Source organism: Pinus tabuliformis, chromosome 2_2 (genome assembly GCF_031772625.1).
Source record: "Pinus tabuliformis cultivar Carrire ecotype Pingquan chromosome 2_2, CPIR1, whole genome shotgun sequence".
Classification (NCBI taxonomy): Eukaryota; Viridiplantae; Streptophyta; class Pinopsida; order Pinales; family Pinaceae; genus Pinus; species Pinus tabuliformis.
In genome coordinates, this window is record NC_142300.1 from 901,994,067 (window position 1) to 902,018,969 (window position 24,903).

Sequence of the window (24,903 nt, forward strand, 5' to 3'; positions counted from 1 at the left end):
AAAACAGCAAGAGGTTGTCCTAGGGTATAAATGGACATGAAGGCCAGGACAAGTTCATTGACAAATTTGTCAGTGGTACAACCCATAATACATGATATCATAGTCACAATTTGTTTCCCCCTATCAGAGAAAAAGGTAGAATGGTATGGAGGGGGATCCTTGGGAATATATTGCTCTTCTACAATGAATGTCTGGAATAATTGGGCTAACCTAGACAAACTCAATTTGGAGTACTGGTCTAGCAAATCCATAATGGAGAGTGGGGTGAGGTTTGGACTTGGTTGGACCTATAACATCTCATTAATTGACTCAGCTATAATTGTGAATAGAACCTTTTGATTAGGAGACATTATGGCTCTCTGGCTGGGAATGTAACAAGCATGGCACTGGTGGACAATTTCTGGGAAGACATGTACCTCTGGGAACTAGTACTTGGGAAAATTTGACTCCCAAAGGCCAATATCATCATCATGGTTAAGGTATTTGTCTCTACTTAAGCAATGGATTTTAAGTAGGAGTGTTTGGGTAGCTGTATCTTTAATTTGAAAGTCTATGTCAACCAGGGGAAGGTGGTCAAGGTCTAAATGGGGAGTTGTGATAGGTCTGACATTCATGGCAACAGGGACAGCCATAATTCAGTTCTCATGGATTTGAATTTGGTTTTCACAAGTTTATTCAACGATATTGATGGAAACTAGAAGTTTTCAAAAGGGTTTGGATGCAAACTTTTAAATTTAAAGCAATTTCAATTAATTTTACTTCATTAAAACACTTCACAGATTGAACGTTTTCAAATTGAAAGGGTTGTCTGGAAAATTCGTCTTCAAATACCTGGAATTGGGTGAATTGGCTTCAAATTCGGTGTTCTCGGCAACTGCAGAAGTTTGAATGGCTCTGGTACGGACTAAGAGGTTGATTGGGGTCTCTGCAGCTTCTTCAGGAGTGAATTTGGAGTTCAATAGGTGAATTCATCATTTGCAGGAGTTGTAGTGGTTTGCAGAGGTTTACACATGAAATAAGAGAAAAAAGGCAAAATAGGGCTTCGTAGGCTTTTTATTGAGCAATGGTTATTTTTGGCGGGTAATTTTATGAGTGAACAGTAGGCAATTTTTCAGGTTGAGTGGGAAGGGGATTTTCCAGGCAATCGCACCGCTTTCCTGGAGGGAGTGATATTTAGGAGGAGTCACCCAATCTACTCCATCGATCGACATGTAGTAGTCGGGGGGCCAGGGAAAACCGCTTTATCGGGCGGGTAAAGGTCGGCCGTCGGGCTCAACCGATATGGTTGTGGATTGTCGGATGAGAGTGATGATGATCGGACGACAGTCGAGTGAAGGGAAGTGTGTGGATGATAAGAGCATGGGATTCGGGGGGGCCCGGGGCTTTAATCCTTGGCAGTTTGGGATTAATTAGATTTTAATAATAGATTAAAATTATCGGGCGGGGTTTAATGACATGATTTATAGGTTTTGTCAGGATATGGTTTAAATTGCATAGTTTATATAAAAACTAAGGGTTGGGATATTTATATATGGGATTTAATTAACACAGGAAAAGGTATATCAAGAATTATATAATTAAGTTAAAAATTAATATGAAATGAATGTGCGGAGTGAACATACCAATAAGCATAATGTAATATTGATGTACTTTCTTGGCATACATTTATACTTATGATAAAGCACTTTTGTGGGTTTTTTGAGTGAAATAGGATTTAACATGGGGGTTTTTTACTTTTCCTAGGTAAATGAAGTTTATCCTTAGGAAAATGGGTTTTATTAGGGTAGTGAATGGAAATGAATTGTATGTAGAGAATTCTAACACTTGATGTTCATAAGTCATTAAGCTGAGGGTCCGTCCCACCAAAAGTCAGAGAAATGCTCTGAGCCTTTATGATTTGAAGGATTTAAGTACTAGAACTTACTTGTAGATGGGGAAATTAGTAAGTAAAGGGGTGAAAAGAATGAAGGGAAGTTATTTATTTGAACATGTAAACCATTTTTTTTGCCTTCTTAAATGCTCATGCACATTGAAACATATAATTAAGCATGATAAATGTGCTTTTATCCAATCAACTTTATAGTTGAACAACCTTTCTTCTACTTACCCTACCATTTTTTCTTCATTTTGTTTGGGTGCATTTATGCTAGCAGACCCGTATAATTCATTTTTCTTTTGAAAAGTAAAATATCTAATTCTAACCTTATATCATCCAAGGGCTTAGATTAAACTGATGAGCTCCTTTTATTTTCTCTAGCTATTTAATGATCTACCAAGATTAAACTGTTTGGTAAAATTTTATTCTCTAACTATAAACATAAAATTGAAAGCATGAAATAACCAAGATTAAACAGTTTGACTACCATGGGTTGTGGCATGTATGACAAGTTTCACACAACCATTATTATGCATAAAAGTAAATAGTAGTGGCATTTAGACTTGCACACTTTCATGGTCTCTTTTTGTTTTTGGGGTTCATATATTTTCATTTTTTTGACCTTTCATTATTCTTTTTGTCCTTTGATGTTTCTTTTAGGACATACCCTTTTTACATTTTTAAAATTTTTAATATTGAAAACATTTGCAGAAAGCAAAGGTATGTACAATATTACAAGGCTCAAACTTAGCCAATTCAAAATTATGAATCCTATCACTATAGGACTCTAATAGACTTAATTAAAGAAGTTGAATTATCTAATATAATGCACTGCGAAAACCCCCAATACTTAATTCAAAAGAGTGAAGGGAACTCTACTTGAATGGTTCATGCGGCACAATACTTGCTAAGGTTTTGCAAATGGGTTAGCAAGCTAAGTGGGCTTGATTGTGCGGAAAAATCCACAGTTAAGCGTGCTTGAGCCAGAGGCGATCTCGGATGGGTGACCTCTCAGGAAGTCTTGGTTATCGGGTGCAAGCCCTGAAAGTGATGATTGACGCTATGTGATTTATTTCACTAGTTTCAATCCCACTTCTTCACCCCTGTGAGCATCACCTGATGCAATGAGTGTTAAGTGGACTATTCAAAAATCATGAGAAATTAGTCAACTACAACTACCTCTCATGGAAATGGTCATAGATGAATGACTTACTTAACGCAGTTGAATTATCTAATATAATGCACTGTGAAAACCTTCAATACTTAATTCAATAGAGTGAAGGGAACTCTACTTGATGGTTCACGAGGCACAATACTTGCTAAAGTTTGAAAATGGGGTAGCAAGCTAAGTGGGATTGATTGTGGGGAAAACTCCACAGTAAAGCGCGCTTGAGCAAGAGGTGATTTGGGATGGGTGACCTCTTGAGAAGTCCTGGTTACCAAGTGCAATCACTGGAAGTGATGATTGATGCTATGTGATTTATTTCATTAGTTTCAATCCCACTTCTTCACCCTTGTGAGCATCACCCGATGCAATGAGTGCTAAGTGGACTATTCAAAAATCATGAGAAATTAGTCAGTTACAACTACCTCTCATGGAAATGGTCATAGATGAATGACTTACTTAATGCATTTGAATCCCAAAAAATGATATCTAATATAATGCACTCCAAAAACCCCCAATACTTAATTCGAGAGAGTGAAGGGAACTCTCCATGAATGGCTCATGAGGCACAATACCTATTAAGATTTTGAAAGTGGGGTAGCAAGCTAGGTGGGCTTGATTGTGGGGAAAACTCCACAGTTAAGAGCGCTTGAGCCAGAGCCGATCTGGGATGGGTGAGCTCTTGGGAAGTCCTAGTTACTGGGTGCAAGCCCTAGAAGTGATGATTGAGGCTACATGATTTATTTCCCTAGTTTCAATTCCACTTCTCCACCCCTGTGAGCATTACCCGATGCAATAAGTGTTAAGTGGACTATTCAAAAATCATGAGAAATTAGTCAGTTACGAGTACCTCTCATGGAAATGGTCATAGATGAAGGACTTACCTAACACAGTTGATTTCAAAAAAATGATATCTAATATAATGCTAGACTATTCAAAAATCATGAGAAATTAGTCAGTTACGACCAGATCTCATGGAAATGGTCATAGATGAATGACTTACTTAACGCAGTTGAATCTCAAAAAATGATATCTAATATAATGCACTGCGAAAACCCCCAGTGCTTAAAACAAATCTAATTGAGCCTGGTGAGGCTTGTTATTTCGAGCCTGGTGAGACATATTTTTTTTCCTTTGCTCATCATTTTGCACAAATTCAAGTAACTATATTACATAGTCAAATGCAAAAATATAATGAGTTACAAAAATATTTCATAAAGGAACTATAGGCGACTATCAAATTTCCACTGGTATTAGTAAATCAATGAATATCCTTATCTGGTATATTCAAGGGAAAACATAATACCAAAATAAAACTTATATATAATAAATAAGGTAATTTTGTAGGAATTTAAAAGAAAAGAGAAAAAAAAATATCCAAGATATAGGCCATTGGTCACTGTAATCTTAGTTGAAACCACACGAAACATGAGTCCTATTGCAAAGTATGTGTTCTTTATAACTTTGTAGCATTCTTCGAGTATCTTGCAAATACCTTGGATCCATTTGATAACCTGTAAATAAATTTCTAGCAATCCCATGCAAATACCTCGAATCCATTTAATAACCTATGGAGAAATTACCAGTAATCTCATATATACAAAATGAGAGAAGTGGACCGTTTATTTCAAGAATTGAATGAAGTTCCAAGATCTAATGAACTTCATAATAAAGGAATAATATGTTAAATAGGGAGCATATATCCTCACCTATACAACATTTAATGTACTGTTGTGAGGTGTATATTATTTACCCCAGTTCTTGAAGAGTCAATTGAAATCGTTATACACAGGAAAAAGTGTTTAATGACAAAACCAAAATATGTGATTGTTGATGCAAAACCCTTTATTTGTGTTATCTGTTTAATAGGCAGTGCACCCAGGTCAATGGAAAAAGTTACAATTGTAAGAACATAAATACAATGCAGAGGAAGAAGCAACGATGGAAAGTGTATTAGATCCATGACCATGGAGGCTTATCAATGAAAATTCCATGGAAATATAGTGACAACATTTAGGCTTGATGGAAGTCCTTATCCTCTGAACTGGTTCTAAGAAAAAACAAAACCAACCTTGTGAAATCAGATCAAAATGCCACAGAAGATATTTCCTTACAGATTCATTGAGAAAATTACTCAGATTATGCATAAGAAACCCAGAGAATAGAATGGGCATCCTTCAAAGAGCTCATGTCTGAGAATATTGTTACAGTTCTAGACTGGTAATACAGAAGAAATCAACATATTCAACTTGGCACTAAAGAGAAAGCATTAGGTTCCATGGTTAACACAAACCTTGATTTATGGAATCAACTAACACTCCACCGTAGCATAGACAACTCCATTCTTAACAAGCAGAAAATCAGGTCCTCTAGCCCATTCATGCAACTTAGTAACATAGATCAACACCAACCCTTCTTCCAGCCCTCTAGCACACCTCTCGCTTCTCATAAGAAAATCATCAATGCAACCTCCAACTTGCAAAACATAAACATAGGTACTGGTGGGCTCCAGTATTGTAGCAATAATGCTACAACTCATGGGGCTTCCTATCTCTAATTTTATGAACCTGGTAGTTCGTACAAACTTGGAAGCGACGGCGCTGTATGCACAAGTACTAGCTCTTGTCGCAGTTGTCACTTGGTCAGCTGGCACAAGTCCGCTAGGGCTCAAGCCAACTTCTATATGCTCTCAAAAGAAGCTTTCTAAATGATGGACGAAGGCTATCTCAAAGGAAATTAATCTACTTTGCAAAAATGAACTGAAAGCCAACCAAAACATGGAAACCCTAGTAAACCCTAATCTGACTAGCTTAATCTCTATGATGCAATGGTGGGAGTGCAAGTGTCCAAGAATGATGCCATTACTGCTAGTGATATGAAATGCATGAACTTAAACTACTTCCATTGAAAAGAACATTGTTTTTGTATTTTTGCTTAAGTGGTTGGAGTGATTATGGTTTTGTTTCTTATTAGGGTTTGGTTGTGCAGAGGTGGTGCGAAGGGAGAGAAAGCTTGGGAAAGGTCAGGAGGGCTAGGCGAGGTCCCAGGGGATCCCTAGCATCAGTCCACAGAAGTCCACAACGTTCAGGTGCTCGGTAACCGAGTTTGTAGGCTTCTACAGGATGTCTGCAGGGGATCCTACAGGAAACTCATGAATTCTACAGGAAGTATGCTAACTTCTATAGGATGTTCTACCGTGGGAGTTTTGGGTGATGGTGAAGTGATGGAGTGGTATTGGTGGATAGGTAAGATGGAGATGGAGCTTGTGATGGCTCAAGGGCAGAGAAATAAGATGGAGAAAGAGTGCACGAAGTTGGTTGGTGGATAGAAGGATGGAAGCAACGAAAGGTCAAGAAAATGGAGCTACGTGGGCAATGGTAGAGTTGGAAGGTAAACGAGCTGAACAGAGGTCGAGTAGGTGGCTTTAGGCATGGTTAAGAAGAAGAAGAAGGAAATGGAATGATACTGGGTAGTGTAAATAAAACAAATTGCTTATGTCTTGCACCAAAAACGAGAACCCATTAACCTGTGCTACCTGTGCTATTAAACCAATGAACAACAATGTAAATCGTGAAGAGAAGTCGTGCATGGAGTTGGAATGACGAAGTATGGCTCAAGATCAGAGTGCATGGATGGATCTATGATTAAAATGACTGTGTTGCAGCTTTCATAAAAGTAAAAAAAAGATTGCGTTTTTTTGGTGGTTGGTACAGACTGCACCCCAATCTCTAAACAAAGATGGCAGTGAAGGCACTATCAACCTTTTCTTGTAGCTCCAATGAATTACAATCCTCCTATTCTAATCTAAGCAACTGAAAGCGATTTAACCATAAGCTAATCCTACTCAATCTCATTAAAGAAATCAAATCAGCAAACTGTGTTCTTGAAATGCATGTCAAAACAAAGAAACAAAGTGCTGAAAAGAAAGGAAAATAACACTACAAAGAAGAGGAGGTATATTGCTCTCAGGTTGGGCCCTGACCTGAGAGCTATAGCTCCCTTAAAAGCTCAGAATTAGATCCAAATCTGCTTGCCTTTATTCATAATCAAGAGTCTAATGTCATGCCAAAACTGGCTTACAAAAACAAACACCGAGCTGTAGCTCGTGCTCAGAAATTACAATATTAGTTCAAAAGTTCAAAAAGCTCCTATCAAAGGCTACGACCTTCATATTTATACACAATGAAGATCAAGTTGGCTTCCTCCATTCGTGGAGCTTGGCTGTCCAACTGAAAGTCAAACTGCTGATCCTGTAGAATCCGTTGGCTGCCTTTAAGCTCGGTGAGGAGAGATGTTGGAGCTCGGAGTTAAGGTGAAAATCACGAGGAAGGTCATCAAGACTGTGGACAACCTCCCTATGAACCCACAATGTCACCTTTGCTGTCTCCTTGTCTCCATTTGCGTGGTCTTTTGCTCTCTTTAATGCCAAAAACCTGAAATCATCATGTATTAGCCACATAGATATAATGCCTGCCCTTCTTCCTACAAATAACACGAATATACTAAGAAATGAATGCATAAGTGATAAAAGATGAATGGTTGAGCAAGGTAAGTAGGCCAAATGAGCCCAAATTGTACCAAAACTTGAGGCTCATCATCACCCCCCAGCTAAAATATTTGCTCATCCTTGAGAAACTTTGCTCCAGCTCCTTGTCCTTGGCCGAGAACTAGGGCCCGGAACATGCTCTTCCTTTCTTGTTCTTGGTGGCCCTGCCTCTTCTGCCCCTGGCAGTGATGAGGGTGGCGCTTCTTCCCTCTTTTTCGTTTCCTTGAGTCGGGCTTCGGAAGCCGATTGGCCTATCCTTCGTGTCCCGGTAGTTATTTTTGGGCTTCACCTCTCGGGGGTGGCCGATGTTTTAGAGGGGGATCTCTCACTGGGTGAAGTAGGGACACCCCCTAAAATGGTTTGGCTGCTGGGTGGAGGCTGCGGCTTGCCCGTTTTTATTCTCTTACTTCTCCTAGCTTCAAAAGGTAGAGGGATCTCCCTCTCTCTCTTCTCCTTTGGCTTTGGAGGTGTACTGAGGGCGGCCAGCGCAGCTGCTGCCTCCTTTTCGAGAATGCCAGCCTTCTCTTTCTTGCGTTTTGCTTTCCCAGGGCTCCCTGTAGAGGGCCCCTTCCTTTCTGATTTCGGGCTTCCTGTAGAAGACCCTGCTTTACCCACTTTCGGGCCTCCTGTAGAAGACCCTTTCTTTACCAATTTTGGGCTTCCTGTAGAAGACCCTGTTTTGACCAATTTCGGGCTTCCTGTAGGAGACCCTTTCTCTGTTTTCGGGCTTCCTGTAGAAGCCTGTTTCTGCTTTCCTGTAGACACAGGTGTCACCACCTTTGCTTGCTTTGCTGCATGGGTTTTTCTTTTTGGTTTGGTTGCGGGTGCTGATGAGGTACTTGGGCTGATGTGGACCATCTCAGCTTTGTCTGTTCTGTTCTGCAACCTCTTTTCTCTTGCTGACAAGATGGGTGTGTCACCTTTTTCTTTGTCATCCTTTTTCTCATGCTGCTTCTTTTGTTCTTTCTTCTGCACTGTGGTTGGGGTCTTCTGGCCTGTTTCCTTCTTTCCCTCGGCCACTGATTCTTTTTCCTCACTGCTGGAGGAACCACTTTCTTCAGTCAGCATCCTTATGTCTCTGTCTCTTGTCAAATTCCTGAATGCTTCCCATGAGAGGGGAACCTTATATGAATTAAGTGCATCCTCCACAAGAAGTTTGATCAATCCATGGTGGGTTACCTGATCTGGTATGCCTTCTTTTAGCTTTGTGGCACACTCAATTAGAGACTGTAGCAGGAAATAAGGGATGCTCAGTTTCTTTTCTACAGGAAGATCAATCTGGTGCCTCAATTCAGTGAGCAACCGAAAGTGATACCCGTACACGATGCTATAACGGCCTTCACAGGTTATATAATTCATGATCTGTAGGCTAACTTCATTCCATGGTGGCAGCAAACTGGTTCTACGCACCCCATTTTTGTCCTTCGAGAATTCCTCCTCAGGTGGAAAGAATTCTTTCTTGGCCTGCTGGCTCAACTTCCTTTCTTCCTTATCCCATGGCAAACCCATTGGAAGTTCAGTAATTCGACTGATATATTGCAGGGTGAGCTTGAGGCTTAGGCCCCTGAAGTTCACTGTGGCCAGTGTCTTGGATTTCGGCCTCAGAGCCTGCAAAAATTCTTCTGCCACTTCATCGTCGTAACCCTGCAATTTGTCACAAAAAGATATCCATTGAACCCGTGTGAAGAGCTCCACCACCTCCTGTTTTTCCCTTAACTTGGTTGAATCAGTGGGTTCTCGTCTAATAAACCCACCCGACATGATAAAACAGTTTCCTTAACCAGAGGTGGTGATTGTGGAAGAAATTTGGTCTACTGAGACAGAGCGTAGAATTGCGCTTCTGTCATGCACATAATCCACAAAACTTATCCCTGAGGAACTTAACACAGTTTAATTACCCTGACATCCTATAGAATGACAGTATAGGCACAACAAACAATAATTTCACCATTTTTCTATGACCAGACTGTGGACGACGATTCTTCCACCTTTAAAAACCAGTTGCATGAAGAGTTCAGGGTTACCTTTTTAATCTGCCACCTTTTTACATGAGGCACCCACCTTCCTGTAAAAACTGCGTTCTTGTAGAAACAGCGTTCCTATAGAAACAACATTCCTGTAGGAGCAGCGCGCGATTTTCGGGAAAGACTGCAGTTGGTCTGCGCTCTAGGTGTGCTTCACAAGCGTTCTGATAGCCAAAGGCTCGGCGTATCGAACTGCAGAAAGATCAGGATAGCCACTCGAGTTCAAAACGGTGGTTGATAAATGCATGAGGGCAATCTAGCTGATTAGATTGAATCGGCGGAATCCGTGGCGCGGGGGTGAGTTGTCCCCGCCGGACCGTTGGGCGACGTCATCCCATCATTTGCCTGCGAGTTCCCTTGCTGCTGCATCAATTCCCGCAGATCTGCTGCCGCCTCTTCTGTTAAACTCGTTTTTTCCTGACGGGATTGCTCTCACGTGCGTGCTGCTCATTTTTTTGTCATGGCCGCCACCCAAACATCCAATCTAGACCATTAACTGGCCGACGTGGCCGGCCAAATGGCCATACGGCCGCTCAACCCATTCACCTTTAAACTTTGCAATCAATTCAAAGTAAAATTCATGCAATCTGATGGAAGGAAGGGTCGAGACACTTACCTGCGCGGCTGCACACGATGTTTCGGTTTTTTGGACGCTGATGAGTGGATTTACCTGCTGCTGGCGAACTTACACAGGCCCGGAGGTCCATGTTTATAGGCTGCCGACGATGGATTGGATGCTTTGGTTGCATGCGCCCGTGTTTCATTGCATATGGCCGGCGCTGTGAATGGTATCCACTCTAGCGGGCTTAACTATTACAGGACTCCCGCGGGATGTCTTGTAACAGTTCTTCCTCCTTGGGTGCATGCTGCACGACGACGGATCTGGCCTCACGATCACGCTCCCAGAACTTCTGGATGACTGGGATGAATATGGTGTGAGGTCTCCAGTGTTTTTTCATTTAAAATTTGCTTTTTCTTGAGAACTCATCGATCTGCTTTGCTGGTGTAGGTAACTTCGTTGCATGTCGACAAGGATGGCAGGACGAGGTGACAACAATGTGCAAGGGAGATAACAATAGCTTGCATGCGTCCAAACCGATCCTTAGTCGTTAGATCTCCTCACAAAATGGATTCTGGGCCGTTCTGAGCTTCTACAGGAAGTTTCCTGTAGAAATATAGAGCTTCCTGTGCAAAGGCTGCGTTTCCTGTAGAGAGTCTGCACCTTCCTGTAGAAAATCTGCATCCTCCTGTAGAAAATCTGCGTTTTCCTGTAGAAGACTCAAGCTGTAATAAAATTGCACATACCTTGGAGAAAATGAGTATTCTTGGAGGAGGTGCTGGTGAGGTGTCCTGACTGCATGATAAGGACCTTTGGCTTTGAGTTGCGAGGCTCCCTCTCCTCCATAGAACACCTGCAATCTGCATGCAATTTCACATGATAAACTTGTTGTCTTTGTCTTTCTTGTTTTTTCTTCTTTTTCATTTTCTTTTTCTCTTTTTTTTTTTGAAAGATAACAGGGGCGCCTCAATGAGGTTTTCACCCTTGCCATCTGCCCTGAGCGCCTCAGAAAGGTTTTCACTCAAGGATCTTTTCCATATTTTTCTCTCCTTTTTTTTTTTTGAAAGACAATAGGGTTGCCTCAATGAGGTTTTCACCCCTACCACCTGCCTTGGGTGCCTCAGAAAGGTTTTCACCCAAGGATCTTTATTATTTATTTATTTATTTATTTATTTTTAGATTCTTCAGGGTATGCCCAAAGCAGAGGCAGAACCCTTCTCTATGACCAACACTGCCTTCTCCATAGTTTTGATGAACTCTTGTCTTGAGAGAGGCTTCCTGTAGATCTTCAATCGATGCCCATTGACAAGCATGGGGATGGCTTCCTCATCAATGGTCTGAATAAGAACAGATTCATTGTCATGACATTTTTCCACTGAATATGGCCCTAGCCATCTGGTTCTCAGCTTCCCCTTGAAATCTTTGTATCTGGAGTCATACAACAAAGCCCAATCTCCCGGCTAAAATTGCTTGTCATGGAGATGTTGGTCATGCCACACCTTTCTCTGAAGTTGAACCACTTTTGAGTGAAGGAGGGCCTGCATTCGGTGCTCATCCAGTCCATTCAGCTGCAATAACCTTTCTTGTTTTGCATGGCTGAGATCTAGGTCCAGCTGAGCTGCCATCCTCAACGTGTTGTATTCAAATTCAATGGACAACAAAGCTTTCTTCCCATAGACCAGCTCATAAGGTGTGAAGCCGGTGGTGGTCTTGCAAGTGGTGTTGTAAACCCATGTGGCTTCAACTAGGCGATCTGCCCAGTCCCTTCTGCTGCTGCTCACCACCTTAGTCAAGATCCCTTCTAATGCTCTATTGGTGACTTCCACCTACCCATTTGCTTGAGGGTGATAGGGGGTGGAAGTCCTATGCTTGATCTTGTGATGAGCTAGTAGATCTTCAACCAGGTTGGAGGTGAACTGGCTCCCTTGATCGGTGACCAGCTCTCTTGGATAGCCAAACTTATAGAAGATGTTTTCTCTTAGGAACTCAACCACCTTTTCTTCTGTTGTTGCTTTGATTGCTTTGGTCTTTGCCCAATTTGTCAGGTAGTCAGTGCACACAATGATGTAAGACCTTTGCCTTGAAGGAGGGTTGATTGGGCCCACAAAGTCCATACCCCACTTCTCAAATGGCTCAAGAGTCACCTGAGGTTGGAGAGGCATCTCATCCCTTTGGGCCGGTTTCCCCATTCTTTGGCATTGGTCACACTGGCTGACATATCTTCTGACATCTTGATGCAGTGTGGGCCAATAGTAGCCTGCCTGCAGGATTTTGAAGGTAGTTCTCTTTGCTGCAAAATGTCCTCCACAAGGCCCATCATGACAGGTGAGGAGGATATCAAAGACTTCCTCCTCCCTTACACAGCACCTTAAGATCTGATCGGGGCCAAGCTTGAACAGATTGCCCCCGATCCAAGTAAATGAGGCACTTTTTCTGATGATTCTGCTCTTCTCTCTTGAAGATAGGTGCGGAGGGAACTGTGCTGAAACAAGGTAGTTTGCTATATCAGAAAACCATGGAGAGAGTACTGAAATAGCAAACAGATGTTCATCGGGCATCTGGTCATCCAATATTCCATCCTCATCTGCAGACAAATCCAATCTAGATAAAAAGTCAGCAACAACATTTTCTCTACCTGGTTTGTCAACAATGGTCAAATCAAACTGCTGCAATAAAAGTAACCATCTAATAATACGAGCATTCACATCTGGTTTATTCATTAAATATCTAATTGCAGCATGGTCTGTATGTACAAAGGTTTGATAGCCAGTGATATAATTTCGGAACTTGTTCAGTGCATGGACCACAGCCAAGAATTCTTTCTCGGTTACAGTGTAATTCAGCTCAGCTTTGGACAAGTTTTTGCTAACAAAGTAAATGGCATATGGAAGTTTTTGCTCAACTTGTCCTAAAGCTGCACCTATGGCTTTGTTCGAGGCATCAGTGTGGATGTGGAAAGGTAGGGCCCAGTTTGGACCTCTCAGGATTGGGGCTGACACCAACTTGTCCTTCAATTCATTCAAAGCCCTCTGACAATCGTTAGTCCATTTAAACTCCACATATTTTTCCAACAGGCCAAACAATGGCGAGGCTAGCTTGTTGAAGTCTTTAATGAATCTCCGGTAATATCCTGCTAATCCCAAGAAACTCCGAACATCCCTTACCTTTTGAGGAGGTGGAACCTTCTTTATGAGAGCAATTTTGTTAGGATCCACCTGTAACCCTTGGCAAGAAATGGTATGGCCTAGCACGGTCCCTTCAGTCATTAGGAATTCACATTTTTCAGGACTAAGGGACAAGTTCATCTCAATGCATTTGGTTAGGACTTTTCCCAGATTGGACAATGCTTCCTTGAAGTTGGCCCCATAAGGAGTAAAGTCATCCATATAGATTTCCACTGCATCATGGACCAGCTCCGAGAAGATGCTTAAGACAACTCTCTGGAAGGTAGCAGGAGCATTGAATAGCCCAAAGGGAAGGACTTGGTAGGCAAAGGTGTCCCAAGGACAAGTGAAGGTGGTCTTATCTTGGTCTTCCGGGCTGATTTGGATTTGGTTGTACCCGCTAAACCCATCTAGGAACGAGAAGAACTTCTTCCCTGCCAGTCCATCCAACACTTGATCTATGAAAGGTAGAGGGAAATGGTCTTTCTTGGTAGCTTTGTTCAGTTCTCGGTAGTCCACACAGATTCTCCATTTCCCATTTTTCTTGGGAACCAACACCAGAGGGGACACCCATTCACTATCTGAGATGGGGTAGATGAATCCGGAATCCAACAATTTTTGCAATTCTTCCTTGACAATGTCCTTAAGGGCTGGATTCATTCTCCTCTGGGGTTGCCTAACCGGCTTACAATCCTCTTTGATGTATATGTGATGGGTACAGACTGAAGGATGGACTCCTTTCATCTCCTTATAGCTCCAAGCAAAAGCATCTAGGTGACTGGCCAACAGGCTACACAGCTCCTTTTCCTAGGAAGGAGACAGGGAGGAGCTGATATTTAACGTTCTCTCAGGGCCGAACTCCACATTCTTGACTCTGGGAGTGACAGGGTTGGTTGTACAGAGATCCACTAAGGTGCTAGCTTGGGCATCCTCCACCAATTTCTCTAACGATAGTGCACTGGAAGGTGGATTCTGGGTCAAGGTCTCGATCAAGTCATCCTCGGTTGGGGGGTCTCTTCTAGTGGTATCTAGGGTGCACAGAGGTGCTGAGTACACCTCGTCTTCCTCTCCTTCCTCCAACCAGAGTGGTAAGTCATGCTCTAAGGAGGGTTGGGAAAGAGGGTATAGGACTAGCTGCTTGGACATAGGACCATTTTTTATGGTCATATTTCCTGCACGGCAACTTATGTAAGCATCTCCAGTGGCTAACCAAGGCCTTCCCAAAATGAGAGGATATCCAGTAAGCTTTTCCTTGGGTTGCAGAACCAAGAAATCTGCAGGGTATTCCCAAGAGTCGATAGAGACCAAGACATCCTCCACAATCCCTTCGGGAGTCACAGTGGAGCGATCTGCTAATTGCAGTATTGTCGAGGTCTTCCTCAAGGAACCCTGAAGATTGAGTTTGAGCATGGTATCCCTGGTCATCACGTTAATGGCAGCCCCCAGATCAATCAAGGTGTGTGGTATGATGGTGCCATTGATGTGGACATCTACTACAGGACTTCCAGGATCTAGGTACTTTGGGCAAATGACTTGTCCTAACATAAGGTCAGACAGTTTTCCTATGACATTGATGGTTGAAGCATCTTTCTTCCGCCTGCCTGGGTGTTTGAAACACTTTTCCTTAACCAGTTTGTTGTATATTGGCACATCCTTGATGGCTTGGAGAAGTGGTATTTTCACACACAACTGCTTGAGCTCTCCCAGGAGCTCATCCTTCTCTGGGTTGGGTTGTGTGGTGGCTGTTAGTCTCTCAGGAAAGGGTGGAATAGCCTTTGGTTCACTTTCCTGTTTATCTTCCTCATCCTCTGGGGGAGGAGGTTGGCGATCTGGTAGAGTCTTTCCAGATCAAAGATTGATCTCCTGGATCTCCACAGCATAGGTAGGGCATGAGGTTTCCCCAGTGTATCCCTGCTGGGCCTGTCTATTGTTGGGGTTTGGGTTCAGTTGAGCAGGCATTTGAGGTTGCCTTGGAGGAGCAGGAGGAAATGGCTGAGGTTGAACTGGTGGTGGAGGCAAAATGGCGGGAGGAGTATTGTACTGGGGCCTCCACCCTGACTGAGGTGCATTCCACTGAGGCTGTGGCTGGGCATGTGAATGATATGAATGAGAAGTAGGTTGAGTAGGGTACTGAGGTGGATAAGACCATGGAGGAGGCATGGACTAGGAAGGATGAGCAGGGGGACCCCAGGAAGGCATAGGAGTCGATTGGTTGGGGCTGTAATAAGCTTGAGGTACCCCTTGCATTCCCTGCTGATAAGGTCTAGATCCTTGTGGCCTCCTTTGGTTGATGAAATAGAGAGGTTCAGTGGGGGCTTCTATCCCTTGGTACATGGCTTTAAACCCAGGTAAGGTTGGACACTGATTTGTGGGATGGTCCTCCTCACAAACGAAACATACTTCAACCGAATGCAATGGGCATTCGTTTTTAGGGTGCCTCCTTGTGCACCTAGGGCAGAAGATAGCCAAGGCTCTCTCAGCTTCTTCTTTCTTCTGCTGGATCCTGAATGTGTCCAGCTGCATGGCAATGGTCTGTCTCACCTCACTCTTAAGATCTTCTAATTGATTTGCAAGCTCATGTTTGGAGAAAGGGACACTAGTTGAGAGGAGGTTTCCTCTACCTCGTTTCCGTGCTGCCCTGGAGTGGTTTCTAAATACAGTCTTGATGTCCTCATAAGGCAGTTGGTAAATGTCCCCCCCAGCTAACATGTGAAGGGTATCTAAGAGGTCTTCAGGGACTCCTCGGAGAAGGACCAACTTGAGGGATTCAGGGTCAAGTGTGTACCTGGCCCACTTATAGCTAAGTTGGTACCTCTCCTCATAATCCTCTAAGGACTCATCATTTCCCATGGTCATCCGAAAGATTTCTCCCTTGGTTTCCTTGGACCTACAGTAATCCCGGTACTTGGTATTGAAATCTTGCTGCATCTGAGCCCAAGTAGTGATACTATTCCCAGGTAAATTGCTTATGTCTTGCACCAAAAACGAGAATCCATTAACCTGTGCTACCTGTGCTATTAAACCAATGAAAATCAATGTAAATCGTGAAGAGAAGTCGTGCATGGAGTTGGAATGACGAAGTATGGCTCAAGATCAGAGTGCATGGATGGATCTATGATTAAAATGACTGTGTTGCAGCTTGCATAAAAGTAAAAAAAATATTGCGTTTTTTTGGTGGTTGGTACAGACTGCACCCCAATCTCTAAACATAGATGGCAGTGAAGGCACTATCAACCTTTTCTTGGAGATCCAATGAATTACAATCCTCCTATTCTAATCTAAGCAACTGAAAGCAATTTAACCATAAGCTAATCCTACTCAATCTCATTAAAGAAATCAAATCAGCAGACTGTGTTCTTGAAATGCATGTCAAAACAAAGAAACAAAGTGCTGAAAAGAAAGGTAAATAACACTACAAAGAAGAGGAGGTCTATTGCTCTCAGTTTGGGCCCTAACCTGAGAGCTATAGCTCCCTTAAAAGCTCAGAATTAGATCCAAATCTGCTTGCCTTTATTCATAATCAAGAGTCTAATGTCATGCCAAAACTGTCTTACAAAAACAAACACCGAGCTGTAGCTCGTGCTCAGAAATTACAATATTAGTTCAAAAGTTCAAAAAGCTCCTATCAAAGGCTACGACCTTCATATTTATACACAATGAAGATCAAGTTGGCTTCCTCCATTCGTGGAGCTTGGCTGTCCAACTGAAAGTCAAACTGCTGATCCTGTAGAATCCGTTGGCTGCCTTTAAGCTCGGTGGGGAGAGCTTTTGGAGCTCGGAGTTAAGGTGAAAATCACGAGGAAGGTCATCAAGACTGTGGACAACCTCCCTATGAACCCGCAATGTCACCTTTGTTGTCTCCATTTGCGTGGTCTTTTGCTCTCTTTAATGCCAAAAACCTGAAATCATCATGTATTAGCCACATAGATATAATGCCTGCCCTTCTTCCTACAAATAACACGAATATACTAAGAAATGAATGCATAAGTGATAAAAGATGAATGGTTGAGCAAGGTAAGTAGGCCAAATGAGCCCAAATTGTACCAAAAATTGGGGCTCATCAGGTACCCATTGTAACAAAAAGAATTTTAGCACATTATCCATCCTTGAAGGAGATGTAATAGGAGGAGGCTTAATCCGACTCCATAAATCATTCCTGGTATCATATCCCCAGAAAGAAAATTCAACTGCATGACTTGACAACATATAAATATATGATCCCATCATTGCACAAGAAATCACACAACCCCCCATTGGCAGGGCCTTGGTCTTGAGCCAAGTATTAGTCTTGGGGCCATAGGAATCCATAGATCCCACATAAGCATAAGGATGTAATGAGAAACCATTCTTCTTAACAAATTTAAGCCCTCTGATTACATAAAAAATCCCATCCACAACAGCACCCAGGTAGCCATATCTCTTTCTAGACATATTTGCAATGACTCTCCATAAATCAAGGTAAGGAACATATTCCTCTGCATGAACAATGGCTTCCCTGCAAGCATCTCTCCTCATAGAGCCTCTAGCGACATAAATCCTGCTAGAAATTACACAATAACCTTTTGTTTTCAGAGGTATAATTGCAGTACTTGAAAGGGAAAATGACAGGATTTCCAAGGAATACATTTGAATTTACCACTGGAAAAACAAAACGAACATGATGACAAAGTACTCTAAAGAAGACTACGGTTGCATTGAAAAATGATTTACAAATAGCGTTCTAGAGACCAAGAGAGTGTACATTCATTACAAGTTAATTAATGCCATAAAGTACAATATTCAAAATATAGAAAGGAATTAAAAATTCTATAGGTGTAAAGACTGCATGAGGGAGACAGGTCACAAGATTTTTGTTCATACTTCTTCAAAAAGGGATGTGAAAGCAGCCGATGTGCAGTATGGAGAAGTAATGCATCCTTTTGAAGGCAACATCTCATAAAACACTAAAACTATGGTGATGCATCAAGTGGCGTTGATGGAGGGTCGCCGAAACAGATGGCCACCATTAATGTAGGCCAATTATGTGTTTGCCCCAGAGACAAGCAAGGGAACCTTCCAAATGCACATTCCAGCAAAGATAATCCCAAACTCCATATATCTGCAAAGCATCCATCATACTTTCCACCGTACCCATCAAGATCGAACCTTTCAGGGCTCATATAAGCACAAGTGCCCACGAAGGAATTTCACTGGGCCAAAGTGTCAGCCAACACAGTGTTGACACTGAAATCAGAAATATTGACTTCTCTTCTCTTGTTGATCAACAAATTGGAGGGTTTTATATCACAGTGAACAATTTTGTTCTGGTGCAGGTAATGCAAGCCCTTGAGAACCTGCTTGGCAAACTCAACCAAATAGTGTTCTCATATTTTCTTGTGGGCTTGAAGAACATGTGCAAGGGTACCACCATCCATGTACTCCAATGAAAAAGAGATCTCTCCTCCTCGATCTAATATGCCATAACAATGCACGATTTGTGGAGAATTCGCCCTTCAGAGAATATTCATTTCCCTCATTATTTGCTTTCGGTACTTAGTGTCTTGCCTCTTCGAATTGTTATAATAAGTGGGAACGGTAATGATAGCTTTATACACTTGAAAACCCAGGTATGCTTGGGTGATTTATTTCACATTAAGCAATACCATTGAAGATATTTCCTCGGCCACAAAGGTTTTCTCTTCTCCCTTAAAAGTTCCTTGGATCAAGAGCTTATCATTGCATTCACAAACAATAGAAAAGGGCCAAAGGCTCTTATCAGCTTGGACAAAGGAATCGGAGAAATGCCTGCCAATCAACCTCTTGGCATCAAAAACAGTGTTTGCAGGGTTGAAAGCGACTTGATTCTTGGCAGGCTCTCTGATGAGGCGTTCATTTTCTGTGAAGGCAACCATGGAAGGAGTAATCTGATTGCCCTGATCATTGGGAATGATATCCACTCTATCATGATGACCATCCCAAACACCCACACAGCTGTAAATGGTTCCAAGATCGATGTTTATAGCCTTGCCATTGGGATTATGAGGGATGGATGTATATTGTGATCATTTAGCAAGATTGAACGTAACTTATCTGATGTAAATCTCAAATTAAGTTGGAGGTATAAACCTTAGATATTTTGAACTCGAGTAATTGGGTACACTGAAAGTTTTATCAGTTGGAAGAGCAAACTTCACAACCTTTTTCAGGTTAATCATTTTATATATGGAAGTTTTTGAGGTACTTATCATGGAACCGTTTTCAAGTTTATAACAATACATGAGATTTAACACTGAGACAATTTGACCTGTAAATTTTAGGAAATTATTTGAAAGCAAAATTTTGTTTGTTGTCCAATAGATACATTGAAGTAGGCATTATCAGAAGCTAAAATCTATGACAAATTCAAATTAGAAGACAGAGTAACATTTGTAATTACAAATTGCAGAAGCTTCTGTATATTGAGATATAATTCCATTTCAATTCATATATTATGTCCAGTGACCAAATTTTCCACCGATCTCATATTCATATATATATATATATATGGATATAAATATATATATATATATATATATATATATATATATATATATATATATATATATATAGATATATATATATATATATATATATATATATATAGATATATAGATATATAGATAAGTAACTGTGTTAGAAGATGTTGTAGCTAAATGCTAAAGTGGAGATTATATTATATTATAGTTCTATTAAAACATAAAAATAAGTATACATTATTGTGTACAATATCTTGATAGATACCTTTAAATCAGCATTGTGTATAAGGACTAGCAACATCCTCCAAAACTGTACTAACTAGTTCATCTTCCTAACTCACAGATTTTATTTATTCATTGAACTAATGTACATATTCCTACTCTTCTTGCTCATTTAACTCTCCTCCAGACAAATTCACTTAGGTTCTTAGATTCGAGGCCATTTCTAGTCAACTCTGCGAAGATTAAGTGTAGAATTCCAAAGTTTCCTCCATTCGACTCATGCCTCATCCAACTGTTGTTGAACTGGCAGCACAGATTCTTTAATTTCTGCTACTTGAGCTATAATTTGACTGTCAGTTTCAGTTTTTGTTACATTAATATTGGGAATGGAACCGCTATTGCAACTTTAATTTCTACTACTTGAGCTATAACTTGGCTGTCTGTATCAATGTTTGTTGCATCAAGATTGGGAACAAAAGCCCTATTGCAACGTATGTGTTCTTTATGACTTTGTAGCATTCCTTGAGTCTCTTGCAAATAATCCATTTGATAAATTGTAAATAAATTGCCAGCAATATCATGCAAATCTCTCAAATCCATTTGATAACCTATGGAGAAATTACCAGTAATCACATATATTCAAAAAAAGAGGACTGGATCATTTATTTCCAGAATCAAATGAAGTTCCAAGAGTCGTGAACTTCATAATAAAGGAAGAATATGTTAAATAGGGAGCATATATCCTCACCTATACAACATTTAATGTACTACTGTCAGGTATATATTATTTACCCTAGTTCTTGAAGAATCAATTACAATCGTTATACATAGGAAAAAGTGTTTAATGGCAAAACCAAATGTTGTAATTGCTGATGCAAAACCATTTATCTATGCTACCTGCTCAATTGGGAGTGCACCTAGGTCAATAGAACAAGGGAATAATTGCGATTTTACCATGTTGAATAGCTATTGAACCTCTTTCATATATTCATATGCTATGTTGATGTGCATGAAAAACAAACTCTTTTCATCTACTTTCACGAATATAGTAATAAAAAATGCCAAAATCTCAGGATTTTATTAAGGAAAGTTTGTTAGACAAGATTTTTATGAGAATTGTTGGCTTAGTGGGTCCTGACCCAAGTTCAGAGTTAAGTTTTCCAAACAAATCCCTACAATACTGGCCCTCTTGGCATCAATCCACGGAACGTGGACTGAAGTCTCACTCGAAGCAGTATGGGGGGATGTTGGAACCAAGTTTATGCACCCAGAGATGATTGTGATGTCGTTTTATGCCTTTAACCTGCCTTCGTGCATGTCGATAAGCCTTTAAGGCTTATCGATATAACTCCCTCTTACCATCCTCTAGACCTTCACGAAGGTCTACGACTATCTTTTGCGAACCTTAGATAGGTGAATCAACCACTTATGCACCTCTGTGATTACTCCTAATTATGTTATTATTCAGATCGGCTTAAGTGTCTAATATTTTTAACATGCATTAAGATATTCTTCGCGTAAACAAATATTATTACTTGTGTTCATATAACAATGTAAACTATGTATAATCGCGCATCAATACGATATTAAATCATAAACCCACTATTCATCATAGCATAAATGCATTCATTCATAACAGAAGTAAATGGACAAAACACAGATATTTCCAGAATAATCTCTTTATTGATACTTCAGTTTTGCTTACAGACTTGAGACTACCCTGTGCACTCAGCTGCAGGGGTCCGTGCACTCAAGTGCGGACTCTACTCTAGGCCTTTGCACACACAACTGCAAAGCCTCTCTTCTACTCTAAGAATCTTTGCTCTTCACTTCTTAATGACCCTTTACATTAATCATCAACTATGAACTTTGTTAGGCTCTCTAAGACTCTCCTTTTTATATAGTCCCTTGGTCCGCAGACCATGGGTAGGTCTATACAAGCCAACACAACTTACATAAAGGAAGGGAAAGTCCCTTTATGAAACTTAATATGTACGTGATATACGACCACAACTTGCAAAGACTTTACACTTTACATAACAAAAACTTGGGATTTTTGCCCCAAAACTTGGGCTTTTGCCCGAAAATTGACTGCAGGGGACCATCTCCCAATAGGCCCCCAACACAAATATCGTGACTCACCCCCGAATCACTTTTCTGGTGTGGAGATCTTACTACAGAGACCTCCCAACTCGACCTGTACCATTGCTACTTCAGTCGTGCTCTGCGTGGCTTTCTCCTTGATCTGCTCCACTAGCTGCTCAGTTGTTGGTCCTGCGCTGTTTTCCTTTACCTTCTACTGTGTCCTCTTTAGGTGTGCCAACTTCTCCTCAATGGTGGTAGAGATAGCATAGGCCTCATCTAGCCAAGGCCCCAATCTGGTCATGAGGACCGCCTCTTTCCATTACGTTGCCTCCACCTCCTCGAGCAACTGTTTTGCCTCATGCAGCTTAGCCAATTGCTATAATATAGCGATGATGTGCACCATCGCTCTTGCTTTGTCATACTTCTACTGAAATTCTTGTGCCTCTGTATTCAACCTTTGTAGGTTAGGATCCTCCTACAGAGTCATAATGACCTCCATAGACTGCTCAAAGAGCGCGGTGCAATCTTCCACCACGACATCTACTATTGCGACTACATCCTTTACAATTTCCTCACATCATTCTCTAACCTCTGGTGGAGTTGAAGGTTGTGACTTCAACTCAAGCTCTGTGATTTTAAGGTTTAGTTTAAATTGAACCTTGGCCATCTTTGTCCTTGCATCGCGCACATCTGTAGCCAACATCCTAATCTTGGCCTCCACCAGCGCTTTTTTTGGGATGTGTAGTTCTGGAACAGTTCTGCATGCTTCGGCTACCACAGCTGTGGTTCAATCATTCTTCTCATGAACCTTCTTCCATGCTTCTATCGCTTCTATCCTCTCAACGAATATATCTTCGTTGTTGAATTTTTTCTCGCTGATCATGCTCAGTGCACACTGCTCTCGGGCCCTGATATCTGTAATCACATCTTCTTCCAGTGTGTAAAGGAATTCACTGGGGAGTGCGGCCAAGTTGAGGCCAACATTCCTCAAAGCATTGATAGTATCCTTTTCAGCTTCTACATCCATGCTCAAAGCTCCATCCTACAGCGCGATTGCCAGAAGATCCAAGGATTGAACCAACTCCGCTGCTTTAGTGGTCCCCGACGCTAAACTAATTGATGTCACGTCGCTCTGCCCTGCACCTGCCTATAGTCTAGTTGTTTGGATCTGTAGCTCACACAGACCCGTCTGTATGGCGATCAATGCTTGCTTCTGCTACTGCTCAAACTGCTGCAGTAGTTCTGTTGTCATGTCCCTCACCTTATCTCCAATATCGTCCAAGTCACCCTTTGTCAAGGTGATTGGATCTAGTGATGACTTGGAGGCTTTGGTCTTCTTTCATTGTCCCTCCTTTTCCTTTTCCCTATGTCTCTTTACATGAATAGGAGTGCTCTCCAGATCTCTGCCACCCTATTTTGACTGTTTGTTGTCCTTTGTTTGGGGTGAAGGAGATTTCTAACTTCTGTCAGAGCCGCGCTCTTCTTGCTCTGCTTGTTCCTTTGCAGCACACTCTGCTTCTGCATGGGCCTTCTCCTCAGTTTCTTGCTTCCTCTTTCTGCCAACTGTTGCAGCTTCAGTCGAGCCGCTTCCTTTTTCTTCTTCTCCACAGACTTACTAGTCTGGGTGGCCAAATTTGAGGGTGTGTGCCAATCGGCTAGCCATCGCTTAAAGACTTCAACAATGGCATCATCGGTAGCCAAGTAGGGAAGATCATACCACTTCTAATCTGGTTCCTTCAGCACCTGGATGTAAACATGGAGGAAGTCCGCCTTAAACTCCATGTACCCAGATTGCTGCTCAAAGACGATTGGTGACAACCATGGCTTTCGGTGATGGCCATATGAATGCTCATCTCCATCAATAACCAAAAAAATTTAGTTTCTTGAACCCGCGCAGCATCCTTTATGGCCCATAGCAAAGAAAAATTCACTACTTCTGCCAAATCTGTTTGAATCGGAGGAAACTGGCTGTCCTTCGGCAACTCCCACGCGACTATCACAATTGAAAGTAGTATCCATGAGTAATGGAAAGTTTTACTTTGGTCATGTGCCTCTTTGTAGTTCGTGAGGAGCTTGCTACACAGGTAGCGCGTCCAGTTGAACTGTGCGCCCTCCGTGTACTGAGCTTCTAACGAAACCACTGATGTCGTCATCTCGTTCGGGTGTAAATTCCTCATCACTTTGCCAACCGAAATTTGGGTGGCCACCTTCACCGCAAGGGTCAATAATACTGGAAGTAGAATACCCGCACGCTTTCTTGACAAGTTTCAACTTGTCCTTCATCTTCTCAGCAAGGTCGAGCTTGCCCGTCATTCTGCCAAAAGCCTTTGCAAGATTCAATCCAAAGTGAGGTAACAATGTGATCCTATGGATCATCATATCACTGATCGGTATGGGCTCAGTTAACCACAAGGATCCGTCATGCACAAGGCACAACAATTGCTTAATGACTTTCAAGTTTATCGGGGCACACTGGTCGTGAGGCACCCATAACAAGTTCAACAAACCTACCTTGTTTACCGCGCAAATCCATTCCACCGGCTCCAGCATGGTGACACAAGAATCCTTGTAGAATACTCGCTTCATGAAGGTATCGGTAGCCAGGTGGGGAAACCGCTCAACGTCTTCCAAATCCAAATCTTCAAGTTTCATATGTGGGACGCGCGCCAAGCATGGACCTTCAAAAGTGATTTTTTCTGGTAGCAGGGGTATTTTCAGGAGGAACTATCCCTTATCTGGGTCCTTCAGGAGCTTCACCTTGCCTTGGT

General features: G+C 41.7%; 1 protein-coding gene and 1 pseudogene across 1 annotated transcript in view; both read right to left on the reverse strand.

Annotated features, from left to right (window-relative positions):
- LOC149195925 (F-box/kelch-repeat protein At5g26960-like) overlaps positions 1-17,960 on the reverse strand; it is a 102,802-nt gene extending 84,842 nt beyond the window's left edge. Inside the window, exon 1 of the mRNA XM_089408065.1 lies at positions 17,379-17,960. Within this exon, the coding sequence (XP_089264191.1) occupies positions 17,379-17,960 (582 nt within the window). The remainder of the gene's footprint in view (positions 1-17,378) is intronic.
- Positions 17,961-18,140: 180 nt separating this feature from the next.
- LOC149195926 (mitogen-activated protein kinase kinase 9 pseudogene) lies at positions 18,141-19,528 on the reverse strand (annotated as a pseudogene).
- Positions 19,529-24,903: the final 5,375 nt, after the last annotated feature.